At 40.7% G+C, this 18,795-nt stretch overlaps 1 protein-coding gene across 1 annotated transcript in view; it reads right to left on the bottom strand.

Moving 5' to 3' along the window:
• The window catches only part of LOC133607068 (cell adhesion molecule DSCAML1-like), a 135,135-nt gene extending 120,740 nt beyond the window's left edge, over positions 1-14,395 (bottom strand). Inside the window, exons 1-2 of the mRNA XM_061961527.2 lie at positions 14,213-14,395; positions 180-500 (exon numbers count right to left, since the gene is read on the bottom strand). Of these exons, the coding sequence (XP_061817511.2) occupies positions 180-500; positions 14,213-14,255 (364 nt within the window). The 5' untranslated portion in view covers positions 14,256-14,395. The remainder of the gene's footprint in view (positions 1-179; positions 501-14,212) is intronic.
• Positions 14,396-18,795: the final 4,400 nt, after the last annotated feature.

Below are 18,795 nucleotides of genomic sequence, written 5' to 3' on the forward strand. Positions count from 1 at the left end.
TTGCTGATCAGGCTCAGACGAGCTATTTTAGGGCGGGCGATCCTCAGTGCGGGTTGGCCTTTTTTCAGCTGCCAATCACGTCTGCTCCAGTCCTCATCATGCAGTCTCATTTTGACCTTTGAGTTGTTTTGCAGATCTTCTGTCTTACTTTGTAATATGACTCATCCCCCACAACTCACCAGCTTTGATGCGGATGTTGGGGCTGCGGATTTTGCCAGCCTGGTTCTCGGCAGTGCAGAAGTAGTCGTTGTCGTGGATGTAGCTGTTGTAGGCGGAGGGCGAGAAGGGGTACAGTTGCAGGGTGCCATTGGCATACACGTGGCGGATGTGTGGCACGTCATAGATGTCGTCGCCGGTGGCCAGGTACCAGCGTAGAATGGCACTGGGGGTGCCCCCTGCTGGACAGGGTAGGGACACCCCCACCGAGCTGGAGTAGGTTACCCTCTGCAGGGAGGCGTTCACAAAGTACAGCCTGGTAGAGCCCACATCCTCACTGTGTACTGCAAGGGGCAAACACAACACAACATCAGGCCGAGGTCACTAAGAGTGTAGCTGTCCTTCAAATGTATTGCAAAAATAATCATAACAAATATATGTCAAATGTCCAGCTGCACACATCGGTCATGTGACGCAAAAAACCCAGGGATTTGGGCTAAAGCCTGTGGTGGTTTAGGTGGATCGCTGGGGGAGGAGCCTGCATCCTCCGTACAGTTGTACACATACACAAACAAAGAGGAAGAGAGAGAACACTGATGATAGGTTATGTGATTGGAATTTCTATGCCAGACGCAGAGATTTAAATCTTTTTAATCTCCTTACATATTTAACACACACACGCACGGACACACACAAGGACAGATACACAGGAATACTCCTCATTGGCTCACAGATTAAACACATACAGAGAAAACAGAGCGAGAGGGAAGACAGGAAAGGGTGGAAGGGGTGGCTTTGGTAATTTGGGGTCATCATAGTCAAGATTGGACAAGAAAAGTAAGAGCATGGACTACTCAGTGGCCTAGTGGTTAGAGTGTCCGCCCTGAGATCGGTAGGTTGTGAGTTCAAACCCCGGCCAAGTCATACCAAAGACTATGAAAATGGGACCCATTACCTCCCTGCTTGGCACTCAGCAACAAGGGTTGGAATTGGGGGTTAAATCACCAAAAATGATTACCGGACGCGGCCACCGCTGCTGCTCACTGCTCCCCTCACCTCCCAGGGGGTGAACAAGGGGATGGGTCAAATGCAGAGGACACATTTCATCACACCTAGTGTGTGTGTGACAATCATTGGTACTTTAACTTTAACTTAACTGATTGTCCTGACATGTGATACACTAATATATATTTTTAAAAAGGTTTACATAATTCAAATGAATCAGTTATGTTGGTTGGTCGAGCTCTCAGTAATCCTCACTGTTGGCAGACAATCCATTGCTGACATAACCGCTATATACTGCTTGTTTTGTATATAATAATATAATCACTTCATTCTCACAGTATACTACAGTTAATATAGTCTAACAGTGTTTTTATACCAGACACTTTCATCTATTCTGGATACATAAAAGTCTGTCTGTGTGAGATTAATGTGAGGAACATAAAAGTTGAAGGTAGTTGCAGTAAAAATGTCCGCTCGGTTATGATTTAACCCAAATAAATCCATGGAAGCTAAAAATGGATGTACTATAACAAAATGGGTTAAACACCCGCTCAACACAAGTGAAGCATATATATATCTTCAATACTGCTGGTATGAAACTCTCACTGGGGAGCACAAAGATGTCCAACTTTTTCTATCTGGGGGTAAACGTTTTAAGTGAGAAGTATACATAAGAAGTGAGAGTGTCCCTAAGCTTGAGACTGATAATGCTGTGCAGAATGTTACAGATGGTATATGAAATGTGTCTGGCAGTCCAGTGGTGGGCTGAAAAATCCAGGTCAGACTCCCTCCCCACTGCAGATTACTGATAATGGCCCCTGAGCATAAAGCCCATATTAAAGATTGCAATATCTATAATCTCCCAATGGGGGGACAGGACTAAAGTGGAGGAGTGTGGGGGTCACCCTGAGAGCTTGGGGGAGGGCAGGGTTCTGACAGTAGATTATATGCCCTGGGGGTCTGGGCACAAGGGGGGTGGGAGGGAGCACCAGGGACTGATGGAGCAGGCTGTGGAAGAGAAGCGGCATCGGAGCAAACTCCCACCACTGTCAAAAGCAGGTGACGCAAGCATGCACTCACCACAGACGTGTAACATGCTATACACACGCATACACAATCCAAGGGGACAGTGTGTTGTCATAATGGCGCTGGCATCGACTGTGCCAAAAACCATACTACAAAAACCAACTAAACAATAGAGCAGCAACATGAAAGAAAACAGTAGCTGGGTGAAAATTCTAAATTTAGGTACTTATAGTCCCTAACATGCACATTGGGCCACAGTGTCTCACTCTCACATATCTGCAAAGTGCAAACCTACACATTATACAATGCTTAAATGACTTAGAAAGGTAACACAGCATCTCGGGTGCCTATTCAGTGAGAGTTCACAATTACATTATTATTCCTAGATTATGTCAGTGAGCTGTCATTAAGTTGACCTTACTTGAACAGCAGGTGTCAGTGAAGGTCAAAGTGCACCTTGTAACAATCACATTGAGTGCAGGATGACAATGTTGCATGTGAGACGTTCTCTATGTACTGTGTGCAGAAGTCCTTGTTCATTTCAGTTTCCGCACTGTGTATAGGGATGTTCTCTTGAGCTCCATGACAGTTATTATTAGTTTCTGGTAGGGCTGCAACAACTAATCGATTATAAAAATAGTTGCCGATTAATTTAGTCATCTATTCCTTGGAACTATGCTATGCGCATGCGCGGAGGCTTTTTTTTATTTTTTTATTTTTATTATTATTATTTTTTTTTTTTAAATAAACCTTTATTTATAAACTGCAACATTTACAAACAGCTGAGAAACAATAATCAAAATAAGTACAAAAACAGTACAAAACAGCACCAAGGCGGTGCTGAGGCTATGTCTCATGAAGTGCAGGTAAGCTAGCCAATGATGTGTCATGTACAGCTCACGTGACGATGTCGTCTCCTTTGCAGAAACTTTCAAAAAATGGCGCAGGAAAACAGTTCGGATAGTTCAGCGGAAAAACATCTTGAGGTTATTGCTTCAATGGAGAAAAGTGTACGACCTAAGTCGTCAAAAGTGTGGTAACACTTCATTTTAAAGACTTCAAAGAAGACCGTTTCCTGCAAAATGGCACGGAAGTACAACATTGCTTCAGGAACACCTGAAAGGGAAACATGTTGGAGCCATGGATGAAGGGAAGAACTCACAGTACGTAACTTTTTAAGTCCATAGTCGCAACAAGCATTCATGAGTTCAGCTTTTTTGTGAGTAACGTTAACGTTATGCTTTTGTTGCAACGCGGGGCTGATAATGTGTCTCCGGCACATTTGACTCCGTTTTGAGAGAGAAAACGCACGGTTACCAATTTGGAAATAAACGTAACGGACAGAAATATCTCAGGTTGGTTTCATAATGGATCAATGTAGCCGGGCCCGATAAAGCTATATAAATATATTTTGATTTGAGTGACGCTTTAGTATAACTAAACGTTATGAAGGTGCTGGAATATTTCATGCTATTATTCAGAGGCAGCCTAAAATGAATCCTTTATTATTCACAACAGAAACGTATAAATAATGTAAATAATTCAATGTATACACCCTGATGATTATCTTGTGTGATGACTGTATTATGATGATAGTATATATGATAGTATATATCTGCATCATGAATCAATTTAAATGGACCCCGACTTAAACAAGTTGAAAAACGTATTCGGGTGTTACCATTTAGTGGTTAATTGTACGGAAAATGGACTTCACTGTGCAACCTACTAATAAAAGTCTCAATCAATCAATACAATATCTGATTCAGTTCTGATCTGATGAGTTACATTTCTGTGTTATTATTGGTGTATGCGGCACCCCCAATGTCCAGAACATGGTGCCAGTATGCTGTTTTTTTTTCAATAAAATACTGGAAAGGATAGAAATGTAGTTTGTCTCTTTTATCCGATTATTATTTGATTAATCGAAGTAATAATCGACAGATTAATCGATTATCAAATTAATCGTTAGTTGCAGCCCTAGTTTCTGGTATTTTGTATTATTTCCTGTCTAGCGCTTTTATATTTCGTTCCACTTCCTGTTTTCCTACCTTTGCTACCACAGCTCGGGTCTAAGCATTGGCTCCCTCACCTGTTCCTGATTGCAAATCAGGGACAGGTCCCTGGTCACCTGTGTCCCTGGTTGCTAAGAGGACGGGGCTGGATCATTTTTCTTTGTTTGCTTTGTGCTTTAGACAAGTCTTTGTGCCTCCTGTCTGAAAATCTTAGTTTTTTGTGTTACCTGTGTTTTTTCTATTAAAAACAAGTCCTTGTTTTCTGCACTTGCCTGACATTTCTGCATCTCGGAGTCCAGACAAACACCAGATTGTTACATGTGTAACAGTATGAAAATATCACATCACAGTTATTGTGACCAAAATTACCCCGGTGATTAACTTGATCAAACATGGTGGAAATGTCCGTGACAACAGCCAATCAGAGCTGGCATTTTCCCTCTCCACTTCCGGTTGCAGTTTACAGCAGAAGTAAAGAGAGTGAGCCAACTTGGAGCTAAACACGCAGCTGACAGCAGTAAAAAAATGACATCCGTGATTTTGGAGTTATCTTCCGAAGATGAGGTTATTGTGTAGAAAATAGCGAACTGAACATCGGCTGTGTGTGCTGTGTGTACAACACAAACAACAACAGAACACATTTGTTTAATCCTTTAAAAAAGTACCATCCAAGTGATTATACAGAAAGCATGTAAATGCGAGCAGAGTCTGCAAGGCTTGCTATTGCTGCCAGCACACGTAACATTAGCCGTTTAGCTAGCCGTTTAGGCTTTTATTTTATATATCTGTCACTGTTATTTTATATATCTTTTTATATTTCTTTTACTATTGAGTAAAAAAAAATGTTTCTATGTTCATCTTATTTAGTTTGCTTGGATAGTTACTCAGTATGTTAATAAAAAGTATAACTTATCTCTGTTTTTTTTTTTTTACATTTTTGTACAGATGCTTTAAAACTGGTAGGTTAAAAACAGTATAAAAAATTGTGAAATTTTCAAAGATCGGATAATACAAAAATATATCCGTCATAATTTTTTGCCCTAAAAGAAACAGCATTCAGAATTTCAGGGCATTCACTCTTTGGACTGTTCAGTTTGTCTTAGAAGACATTTGGCCTCTCATCCAAACAGGCTTCAGCAGTTCATTCTAGACTTTGACCAAGCTAAGTGACTTAGCTTGGTCACTTAGCTATGTCTATAAACATGAATTGATGAAGTCTGCTCAGACTAGGGGCAAAATGTCTTCTCAGACAAACTGAACAGTCCAGTTGCCATTATTTGAATGCCCTGAGAATACAATGACCTGGATTAATCAGAACATCCATAGACACCATTCAGAATGATATAGTGGAATTATATACCACTGCAAAGTACAAATATGATCAAAAACAAACATTAAATGTTAAATCAATCCATGTCAATCAAAATCAAACATTATTATCTTTATAAAGTATAATTTATACATTGCACCGATCGATTATTTTAGCAATCGAGTAATCTATCGATTATTGTGTTCGATTAATTGAGTAATCTGCTAAAACACACTTTATAGTCTCAATGCGCATTTCAGGGGAAAATATTTTTCTGCTTGACATAACCTTTATCCATTTTTATAGTAAATCAATCAATCAATCAATCAATGTTTATTTATATAGCCCTAAATCACAAGTGTCTCAAAGGGCTGCACAAGCCACAACGACATCCTCGGTACAAAGCCCACATAAGGGCAAGGAAAAACTCACCCCAGTGGGACGTCGATGTGAATGACTATGAGAAACCTTGGAGAGGACCGCATATGTGGGTAACCCCCCCCCCCCTCTAGGGGAGACCGAAAGCAATGGATGTCGAGTGGGTCTGACATAATATTGTGAGAGTCCAGTCCATATAATAACAATAATACATACCATTATTGTTGAAATTGCACTTTTAACATTTGTGCAAAAAAAACAATCCTTTTAAAAATCTCCGCTTTTTGCCACACAGATCACTGCACCCACACACTTCTGCTCTCATGTACGCTCTATTGCAGCGTTGCATATTTTTGATCAAATTGTATACACTTAAACAATTAATCGAAGCAACAGAATATAAATCAAAGCTTTTTTCTAATCAAACTAATCAATTTATTTGAGAAATATCGGCAATAAAAATTTTTGCTGACAAATTCATTTGTCGACAGTAGTCGGTGACGTTATCACTTGTTTTTTTCCAGACGGAAGCAGTTCAGCGCAGCCAATCGCCACAACATTGCAGGTGAAAACATGCAAAGTGTGAGTACTTTTTACCTTTGTCTTCCTAAAAACATGAATACCTTGCTCATTTTGCAAATCAAACCTTGTTTTTTATGGCAGTGCATCTTTGTTATGGGAGCATTTGAAGCGGAGGCACTATGTCAGACATCTGAAGGATGCAATCTCAACTCGGTAAAATAGCTAGCTTGATACAGTACCTTGCTAGCCAGCTAACAAGTGTGTGAAAAATATATTTAACTATCATTTTAGTCAAAGTCCACCAGCTGAACTTAAAGTTAAAGTAGCACTGATAGTCACACAAACACAAAATTAACCTCTGCATTTGACCTATCCCCTTGTTTCACCCCCCTAGGAGGAGCAGTAAGAAGGGAATTATTTTGGTGATTTAACCCCCAATTCCAGGTAATTTTTATAGTCTTTGGTATGACTCAGCTGGGGTTTGAACCCATGACCTACCGATCTCAGGGCGGACACTCTAACCCCAAGGCCACTGAGCAGGATTTGTCTAACTTTTTTGTATTTGTCAGGTACTTCAGGTGTGAAGTACCCCCGTTTTTGAAAAAGAGTCTATTAACGAGTCTGAATATTCGCGACATATAGTGACAAAGTTACTAAGTTGGCAACACTGATCCCTCCTGCTACGTATTCGTATTCCCTGGCAGACATGTTACATATACAGAATTGTAATTATATGTTTATGAGGGAGGGAGAACAGGTAGTGCCAAATCTATTTGTGGGGGTCCAAATTATTTTTGGCCGGCCGCCTTACCTGGTGGCAGGGGCAAATTGAATCAGATATGAACACCTATATACCTATACACTGTCCATTTGTTATCAGACATGGTACCTCTGCATATACCCCACCTCACATCACTAACAGAATCTTGTGCTACCGCTTGGTCTATCAGAGCTCCAGCTACTATTTTATACATTGTGCCAGAACACTGCATGAATATGTATGTCGTAGAGGTAGAAGTCATAACCTATGCAAGGTTTCATCATGCATAATGCAGCTGATTTACGCCTTTCCAGGATGTGTGTGCATGCACACACACGACACTTAATTGTAACAGGGATGACGAGATAAACAAACCCCAGAGCCACCAATGTTTCAACATACATACATTCTCGCACCCCAATACCCAACCACAAGTGATTTTCACAGCATATTTCATTTGAGTTGACGATAGAGGTGGCTAGGGAGAGCGGGCACAACCCAACTTGATTGAGATGTTTTATGCAGGAAGCCAGGTGTAGCCGTCCTTCACAATGTATGCGTATCCCCTCTTTTTTGAAACAACTTAATTTCGAAATAATTTAGAGGTTGTTTACGTTAGATTGTTTATTTCAAGTAAAAACAGAAATTGTGTTGGTGTGTTTACTTAACAGCATTTTTTAACCTGGCACATTTAAATCAGTGGTCTCAAACTCAATTTAGCTGGGGGCCACTGGACGCACAGTCTGGTTACTTCAGAATCACGTTTTACCCAAAAGATTACATTTGTAAACTATTCCTACAAGCAGCTACAGTAGTGACCCTGCGCTCTAGTATGCTTTAAGTCATTATAAATGTAAAATTTTATGTAAAAATTGTTTACAACCGTCCCTTGCCACATCGCACTTCAAATATTGCGGTTCGTGTTCATCGCATTGCAAATTTTATGGGGATACATGTAGGGATGTCCGATAATGGCTTTTTGCCGATATCCGATATTCCGATATTGTCCAACTCTTTAATTACCGATACCGATATCAACCGATTCTGATATCAACCGATATATACAGTCGTGGAATTAACACATTATTATGCCTAATTTGGACAACCAGGTATGGTGAAGATAAGGTACTTTTATAAATAAATAAAATAAGATAAATAAATTTAAAACATTTTCTTGAATAAAAAAGAAAGTAAAACAATATAAAAACAGTTACATAGAAACTAATTTTACTAAATTAGTAAAATTAACTGTTAAAGGTTAGTACTATTAGTGGACCAGCAGCACGCACAATCATGTGTGCTTACGGACTGTATCCCTTGCAGACTGTATTGATATATATTGATATATAATGTAGGAACCAGAATATTAATAACAGAAAGAAACAACCCTTTTGTGTGAATGAGTGTGAATGAGTGTGAATGGGGGAGGAAGGTTGTTTGGGTTGCTGCACTAATTGTAAGTGTATCTTGTGTTTTTTATGTTGATTTAATTTTAAAAAAAAACAAACAAAAAAAAAACCCGATACCGATAATAAAAAAAACGATACCGATAATTTCCGATATTACATATTAACTCATTTATCGGCCGATAGGCCGATATTATCAGACATCTCTAGATACATGTTTTTCAGGCATATTCTACACTTTTTCAAGCATAAACATGTCAAATAAACTAAAAATATCTCAAGTAAAGTAGTATTGGCCACTAGAGAAGACCAATCAGAGTGGGCTGTTCAGTATCCTGGCCACTGATTGGCTAAGCCTCAGGCAGCATCACTGCATTGGATTGAGAGTGTAAAGGTGACTTAACGGTGGTGATTCATGTCCAGAGGGGTCTCATAATGTTGAAAAAAGTATTCAGACGGTCCTAAACAGTTTTATGCTCTAGCTTTGCAAATATTTGATTTATAATGAATTATTCTTACTTAGCGGGAATTCATTTATCGTGGTCATGTCCACCAATAAGCAGCAATAAACGAGGAACGACTGTATTTTAAAAACTGTTGAAACTGTTGCGTTCCCCAGGAGATGGTCACGAACATTTCCATGAGTTAAAGGAAGTTGCTCCTTGTCGCCCAACAAGCGTTTGTTTGCTGTCATAAGCTGCCTAGAGTGCGCGGGCCACATTGCACTAATGCTGGGGGCAAAGGAACATTTTTGCCTGACAGAGCCATGAAACCCAAATATTTTTAAATGTATTTCCTTGAGAGCCATACGATTATCTTTAACACTGAATGCAAATAAATGCCTGCAGTTTTAAGACAAACAATTTTAGAGCATTATAAGTCTGAATTTATTTTTTACAAATTGTTGTTATACTGAAGCGGACCAAGAATAAATACTTCTTACCTTTAATACAACGTGTGTCAAAGTGCCGCTTCACATTTGACCATGTCATTGAGGAAATGTTATCATTGCATAGTAGACACACTGCAGAACCTGCTCTCTCCACAAAGGCAAATTCCTCTGTCCAGTCGTCCTAAAATGTACGGTACCGTTCATTTTTTTTCTTTCCGCCATCTTCTTTTCAAAAGGGTATTATCTACATAAACTATTGAGATGAATATTTGATAACTTCTAGACCTCACAACACGTGTAGCTGTGATTGCCTTGCAGGTAGCTGGATGCAGACCCTGTTTTAAGGCACTAAAATGTATCTGCCAGACAGATGCAGTCATCACAAGAGCCAAATCTGCCTCCTGGGTTACAGGTTCCCTACCCATGGTTTGTGCAAGTTTCAACACGTCAAATGTAAGACTTTTTAAGACATTATTAAGATCATAATGAAAATAATTTCCATTAACACATCCGTACTGACAAACAGTACAAGTCAATCCCTGTACAACTGTGTAGGGGTTTTAGCAACCTTTGAAACAGACTCTTCCTGAATTTTCTTCTTTTTCCATTATCTCCCTTTCACTTTTACCACAAGGTTTACAAACACTGTCCTCTGTGATGATGGCTCCACATCCTGGTACTGACCTGACATAACGTAATTACATTTCTAACCTTCTATGAGATTTTAATAGAATCTAAGATATTTTAAGTCCTAAAATTTAAACAATTAGAGTTACACTTTTTAAGACTTTTTAAAGGGGTCATGTGATTTTTTTTTCTATATTTAAAACACTTTGTTGTGGTCTACATAACATGTAAAAAATGCAAAAACATTTTTACAGACCTTTTTCAAGCTAAGCTGCTTTCTGACCATCTCTTATTTACTTTGCTCCACTTTGACAACGTCTTCTCCCCGCCATTTTGTTGTTGTTTTTAGAGTTTCCATTGCAAGTCTATTGACAGATTTAAGTTAGAATATACACTACTTTGTATTAGAAATGGCAACAGCAGAGGATGCATGTGCATTTACGAGCCAGTCTGCCTCAAAACAAGAGGATATAAGAAGATGCTTATCGACTACATCGTCGGACTACAATGGTGGACTTCAGGTAGCTCTTCAGGTAAAACTTTACCATGTATGGAAAATCCCCTGAAGTCACCAATGGGAAAAACGTCACGAATGGGGCAAATTCCAAATGGATTGTTCAGCGGTAGTATGAAGGAAGGCAGGATTATTTTGTAAATATCTCCACCATGCCTCCATGGTTTTATTCAATTTTTGGGGACTTGTGCAGATCCCAAATACCCAACAGGTATAGGTAAGAAACGAGGGTTTTGCATAATAGGGTCCCTTTAAGACCCTGCGGGTACCCTGCCTATACCTTAGCACTAAACTATGACGTTAGGTAGCGGGCCACACAATAAGGGTCGGCGAGCCGCAAATACCTCGCGGGCTGCAAGTTTGAGACCACTGATTTAAATAAATGATTGATAATTAATTAGGGGCCAAGGCGTTGGTGTGCATCAAAAAACTCCTGAAATGACATGCATATGTCTCCTAAGAACCAGTGTCCTCTGCAGTGGACATTTGTTTGTGGTCTGTTTCTTTTGTCAGAGTTGCAAAGTTTCAAAATAAACTGCCATGTTATTGTTATCTATCCATCCATCCATCCATTTTATACCGCTTGTCCCTTACGGGGTTGCGGGGGGTGCTGGAGCCTCGCTCAGCTGCATTTGGGACATTCACACTCACATTTATGCCAATCAGTCTATCCCCAGGTGCATGTCTTTGGAGGTGGGAGGAAGCCAGAGGCAAAACTAAAATGTCCACTGCAGAGGACGTTGTCTCTTTTGCAGGCCTGTGTCATTTTGAGTGCTATTATGTGTATTGCATGGAATTTCTCAAACATTCAAAGTCTCTAGCTTGATGTCAAGTGTATACCCTGATGTCCTGTATGCCATCTCTAAAATGTTGGGGGTTGACTTTAGAGGATAGCTCCTGTGTGAAAAGCTGCAGCAGGAGGGCAAAGTGAATAGGGGTGTGAATTGAATATTGGCGGGATGTAGGGAGATAAAGGTAGGTGTAAGCTTGTACATAATCCTCAGGGGTCCGTGTAAGTAGGTGGAGAGTAGGAGGGGTAGGTGGTTGGGGTTAGATCTAATCAACGGCGGGGTACGGGGTCCCCACCTAGTCCTATACACCCTGTCCCCAACAATCTGCTCGTGGCCCCACCCACCCAACCTCCTCTCCTCCGGCTTGTGCTGTGTCAGTTAAAAAAAAGTGTGCTACTTCAGCAGTCCCCTGGGACCTGCAATACCCCCACCCTCCCCATCCCCACACACACACACACACACACACACACACACACACACAGACACATCAAAGCAGCCAGTTTCTCTCCTAATGTGAATATCAAATCTGTGGATCACAAGTCCCAGCACAGTCTGCATAAACTGCCCCTCCCCCCCAGCCTTTAATTCTGCCTAGTGATGAGGGAAAGAGAGGGAGGGGAGTTGCTGAGAGAGGAGGAAGCGATGGCGGGAGGGAGCGATGGAGAGGGAGATTGAACAAAAACAACCACTTGCTTCCGAGATTTGACATTTGTCGAATGCATCCTCCCAAAATATGCATGAAGAGCTCATTTTTACTTCACGTCTAATTACTAATGGACTGGAGGGTGATGCATGTGACACAACACAGTCTGCCACATCCAACTTTGCAGCATTAAAAGTACAGCATTTTGTTTGCCAAGAGGCAACAATGTGTAACTTCTTCAAAGTTATGCGAGAATCATTTATCAGAGTAAATTCATCGTTGACTGGTCTGATTTTGGATCAATATCAATTACATTTGCTACTTAAAAAGGGAGAAGCTGACGGATTTGAGGCCTGCCTTAATAATGTTGCCCCAGTGGAGCCCCTGCACAGCTCTGTCATTGAGCGGTGCCTACTGCTCACATTGCAGCTTTAATTGTGCAGCCTTGCAAAGACAGCACTGGGAATTGGATTGCGGGAAGGGAGGGCGAATTTAGCATATTTCTATTTGTGGAGGTTGAGCGGCATATGTGGAAGATACGAATGTGCCAGGGTGAAGGATCACCTTATTGCTTCACAAGCTGCACATTTCCCTTTAACTTGAACGCATCACATTTTAATAGGGTGCGCGCTCAGCGGGCCTCTCTCTATACGTTAAACTGCCTCTGATTCGTTCCCATGCTTTGACATTATAAAAACATTCAGTTTGGTGGGATATTTCAAATTAGAGTGCATTGTGTTGTAATTGACCAGGCCCTTTTAACCAATTGTCCGCTAATTGCTCCCTCTCGTGCATGCTTCCGCCATTTTCCCATAGTTGTTTCCGATTAAACAGGCCAATGAAGACAAAAAGAGAGACACAAACTTACTTCTGCTGTTTACAAATGTGTTGTAGCCAAGTGTTTATAACAAGCATGGGGCGTCCCCCACCCACCCATCCTCCTCCCTCATAACGCACGCGCGCGCGCACCCAGCGAGAGGCGCACGTCCCGGCAAGGGCGCGAACACGTCTGAGGGGTCCAGGTGCGCCATTAGTGAGGAACATGACCGGGCAAGTCTGCAATCTGGCCCCCCTCGCCTTTGGACGCCCTCATTTGCATATATTAAACATGCACATAGACACACCATGGCTTCATTAATTCCTCCTTTTAGTGTATAAATGAATAAAGGGGACATTTTGCACGGTGGCTTGAAGAAATATACAAAATTAAAAAAAGCAGGCAGGAAATAATTGTGTGAATTCAATACATGTTTTTTTCGTTTGCAAAGGGAGCAAACTGGCTTTTTTAAATTTTCATTTCATAGGCCTGGCTGCTGAGTTTAATTTCTGTCATTTTCGATGCAGGGTTATTAAAAAGGCAACTCAACAGGCTCAGATATATGAAAGAAAATTGTATTCAAAACAAGCGCATCGTCCTTTGCATTTATGCATCAATTTTAACCCTGCAATGTCGAAGCGACTAATTGCAGCAATTAGGGCCTTTATGCAGCTTTAGACCTATTTAACGAACGGGGCCGTTGTCAGAGAAAGGCCGATTGTTTTCCAGCAAATTACTACTCGTTACAAATTGCCGCTAATGTCACAAATATAAAACCATCTAAAATAATCATGTTGAAAATGACAGGCTTTGCGGTGGAGCGTTTCAACACGGTTCCTATCACAACAGCTGCAATTAGCAAAACGTGCACGAGAGGGGGAATAATCATTAAAAATCACAAAAGGCTCAAAACTTTAAAGAGTGCCACATTTGGAGTAAATTCGTTGCAAAAGAAGAGGATGCATTGATACATTTGCATCATGTGCATGTTTTCACTTCTCCCTCAGCCTCTCGCTGTATTTGCACCTCATTCTCCCCATTCAGCCATTTTACATATTCATATCTGGTAATGCGAAAAACAATCCAGGCGTTGCAGTGGCCTTTAAGATTGAACGCACACACAATCACACACACCCACAAAAATACTTTTCATGCACACTTTCTTGAAACGATCCATATTTTCATCAGTCATTTATATTTAGGCACAAATAAAGCGACATGTATCGCTCAATTAGAAAACACATGACGACGCGTCGAAGCCTCAATTCTTTTTGGAAAAATGTCATTATGTATCAAGTTGGAAACTATCACTAGAACACGCACTAAAATGACAATGTTTCATTTGTCTTACCTTCTTGGAGAGAGTACAGCAGGAGTAAAGTTACAAGCCACATGCCATAAATAGCAGGTATATTTTTCGGAAATATTTGACAATCCTGGCAAGTGTGAGGGGCAGCTTTTTTTTTTTTTTTTCCCCTCCACCAGGTGGGTCTCCGTGCTGGACTGGCGACTGTGCTCCCCGGAGGTCTCTTCAGCCCTGCCGCCCCTCTAAGAATGGAGGGGAAAGGAGAAGAGCCTCAGCCCCGCCCATGTCCCTCCTCTCTACCCGGGACTAGAGCGTATACAAATCCAACATCCCCTCACCCAATACGCACCACAGAGAGTGGACCCAACACGGTATAAGGGGGTTCATTTCATGGTGCTCTTTTTTTTGGTCAGCAGCCACCTGTGAGGGCAGGAATGACCGCGTCTCTGCGCACTGGACCAAGGGAAGGCGCGCGGAGGCTCTAACGCTACACTTTTGCCAATCAAACATAAATTACAGATATATACAATACTTTTCATTGTCTACAACCCAAAATGAGTGGATATGTGTGCACTGGAGGAAATAAAGCATGGTAAACCAAAACCAATATTCATTTTTAAACAATCATTCAATTGAATCCAAATGGTCCACTGCGTCTGCATGCATACATTTATGCATAGCAACATGCAAGGACACTCCCATGCAGCTCATTGAATATTTAAAGTGAAGGCGCTTGATACATATTAAAAAGTTGCTGCATGCAGTATGAAATATGATCCTCAAACGTTCAGCTGGAAGTGCAATGACGCGCTCAAAGATGATTGGATCCTATACCACTGTGTTATTGATGAGGTTGTTTTTCATTTACATGCTGGTATTTGCAATGAAATACTTTATATGAAGTGTGCTTTGTCTTAATTCATGTAGCTAATAATTGGCCAAAAATACTGAATAAACCCTGTAACCTCTCAAAAGCGCCCAATTTATATACAGTTTTATATTATTGCTGATGTGTATTATAGTGTATTACAGTGCTTACTTATCAGTGTATCTATGGAATATATGCCTTTTATGTTGGACAACTTTAAGATCAATTGACACTACGGTGTCAAATGAAGCTCACTGCTGACATCTGCTGGTTGAATTTGTACATGCATACAGGCCTTTAGTAATGATCAACAGAGCATGAGGGTGAGCATTTTCTACACACCTCTCATACAGACAGGCTTCCAGATAAAGTGTATAAACTAGACCATACTAAGCCTTCTTTAAAATGCATAGTTCTCTCATTACTTTTCAACATTGACATGGTGAGGTTTTCTGTCGCTCTAATTATACATTTAGTTGACGGAATTGCTAATGAAAGTTATCCTATAAGCATGACCCCACACAAACACACACGCACACACACACACACACACATACATATACATATACGTACACATTGCTGTCTGAGCAAATAAGCTATTCAATGGTGCACATTGAACCTACAACCTGTACTCTCTTAAGTTAGAACGGATTGATCGTTCTGTACTCAGAGGAATATGATACCGAGGTGTTTTTACTGAGCGTTTAAGGACCGCTGAACAGAGCAGGACGCCACAAAGCCCGCCAGAAATAATAGATAATAATAATAGATTTTATTTTTTACACACTTTCCATTTAACTAAATCTTAAAGTGCTACAGTACAAACTAATATTTAAAACAATTAAAGAGTTTTTCCTGTCGTTCTCGCCATTTCCGGGTCATAAATGGCTGTCAAAGTCTACCAACTTGTCAAAGTATGTCCCCAGCCATCTACTTTCCAGGTAAAAGGCATGATTTATGATCTACAATACACTTCCAGGGAGCAAGGAAGCCAGAAAACACCTTGCCATTCGATCATGTTGAAGTTGTACACAAGCTTGTTATCACAGCGCAGCTATAAATAGTTTGTCTGCGTTAGCGCTTATAAAAACAATATCACTAATACTTGGTTAATGTTCAAGTCACAAAATGTAAATGGAGTATTATTGGCATTTTTTGGATGGTTATTTAGTGGATTTAATGGGTGGAATAGAGGACCTCTCATTGGCTCCCATTGGTATCGTTGAGTACCGTTGCCGATTCTCAGGTGCCGGGAAAATTGAAAACTTAAACAGATCCAACAGCACAACGGGAGCAGCTTGTACCTGAAGTTAATTTTGTGTTAGTTGTCTGGGTGCACTTGGACTACAAAAAGGATGACGTCAACCTAAAAGTAGAGTAGTTGTTGATAGTGGTATAATTACACATTAATCCAAATCGAGGTAGAAGGATCAATAAATCGTAGGGGTGTAACGGTACACAAAAATTTCGGTTCGGTACGTACCTCGGTTTAGAGGTCACGGTTCGGTTAATTTTTGGTACAGTAAGAAAACAACAAAATATACATTTTTTGGTTATTTACTTACCAAATTTGTAAACAATGGCATAACATACATATACACACAGGGTCCATTGCCAAGGTTAATGTGGTCGACATATATAAAATAAAAACTAAATAAAATAAGGCTCAGAATGGTTTCTTAACATGGGTTGTACTTGTATAGCGCTTTTCTACCTTCAAGGTACTCAAAGCGCTTTGACACTACTTCCACATTTACCCATTCACACACACATTCACACACTGATGGCGGGAGCTGCCATGCAAGGCGCTAACCAGCAGCCATCAGGAGCAAGGGTGAAGTGTCTTGCTCAGGACACAACGGACATGACGAGGTTGGTACTAGGTGGGGATTGAACCAGGGACCCTCGGGTTGCGCACGGCCACTCACCCACTGCGCCACGCCGTCCTTAACAAAACCTTTCTACGTATAAAGTGCTTTTTTTGATTGATTGATTGAGACTTTTATTAGTAGATTGCACAGTACAGTACATATTCCGTACAATTGACCACTAAATGGTAACACCCGAATAAGTTTTTCAACTGGTTTAAGTCGGGGTCCACGTTAATCAACATTAAACTGCCTCAAGTTGTTGCTCAGATTAAATAAAATGACAAAACTTTTCTTCTACATATAAAAAGTGCAACATTAAACAGTTTCAAGTCAACTCAGCCTCAGATTAACTTTTCTTTCCCCCCCCCCCATCCTGGCTAACTTGGCAGTAAGAGGATATATGGGCTCATTGTTCTTCCACCCAGGAAGTGGGTCAAAATCTAGTTTTTAATGCAATATGGTCTTAAATCTGCTGCTATAAAAACATTTGTTATTGCTTTAGCCCTGCCTGACTCGCCGAGGAGAGGCTGCTTGAATGCAGTGGTGACGCTTCAAATGGGTTAGCATGTTTGACGTGTTGTCAGAAGCAGCTGCTGAACAATGTCGGCAAACCTCCGTCCTCCATTGTTGTATCGCGCAGCCAAACTGTTCCCAAACGGGAGATCTTAACGAGGCAGGAGGGTCTTCCAGCTCTGGCTTTTACATGTTGTCGTAGCCCGGTCGCTGCTAGCATGCCGTGTGTTGTGCCTCGGTGTGCATTGTTTACACAACGTGCGGTACGCTACTTAATATGTCCGTGTGGAAACTTGTTCGGTACACCTTCGAACCTAACCGAAACCCCCGTACCAAAACGGTTCAATACAAATACACGTACCGTTACACCCCTAATAAATCGTGATTTAGATTTTTGCCATAATCGCCCAGCTCTAAACTCAGTGGCCACCTTCCTCTGAGTACTTCCCGTTTGAAGCCTTACAATGATGTGGTACTGTTGATTAGTTGTTAGGTGTTGTCTTGGTCTCACAATGTAAAAATGTTAACAACATGATAAAGATGGTTTAAAAAGTTTGTTTACCAACTGGGACACTACAACTAAATGAATGTATGGAAAACACTGGACTGTTGGAGAATGTGGTGTTTAAATATTTTCTGAAACATGGCTTACAATAACTAACTTGCTAATGTTATGGCTGGAGGCAAAACCCACAATGGCGTATCGGTGTTTATATCAATGCATAATTATAAATGCCTATGTCTCTGATGCCTTTTTTAACACTGTTTCATTGTAAGAGCAAGAGGGAGAGGGAAACATCATTTTGATGCTCGATGTGCTTGGACCCATGGTGATTTTACAATAAAGAATCTTGAAACTCTTTAGACCTCTATAGATTGTCTTTTTTAACAACAACAACAAAAAGCGACATAGCAACATTTTCTGGTCTTGATGGACACTTTTAGAGACTAACATGAAAGCACGCAAAGTTCATGGCCAATTATGCAAATTAGTCAACAGTGTCTCACACACACTCTCCCAAACCAACGCCACAGATGGATTGAAGTCCTTTGGGAAACAATGCAACAGCAAATTTAATACATTCTGTGCATAAAAAAAAATAAAACACTAAAACCAGTCAATGTAGGTCAATATACACTATATTGCCAAAAATATTTGGCCACCTGCCTTGACTCACATATGAACTTGAAGTGCCATCCCATTCCTAAATCATAGGGTTCAATATGATGTCGGTCCACCTTTTGCAGCAAATACAGCTTCAACTATTCTGGGAAGGCTGTCCACAAGGTTGCGGAGTGTGTTTATAGGAATTTTCGACCATTCTTCCAAAAGCGCATTGGTGAGGTCACACGCTGATGTTGGTCGAGAAGGCCTG

The sequence above is a fragment of the Nerophis lumbriciformis genome, linkage group LG09 (genome assembly GCF_033978685.3).
Source record: "Nerophis lumbriciformis linkage group LG09, RoL_Nlum_v2.1, whole genome shotgun sequence".
Taxonomy (NCBI): Eukaryota; Metazoa; Chordata; class Actinopteri; order Syngnathiformes; family Syngnathidae; genus Nerophis; species Nerophis lumbriciformis.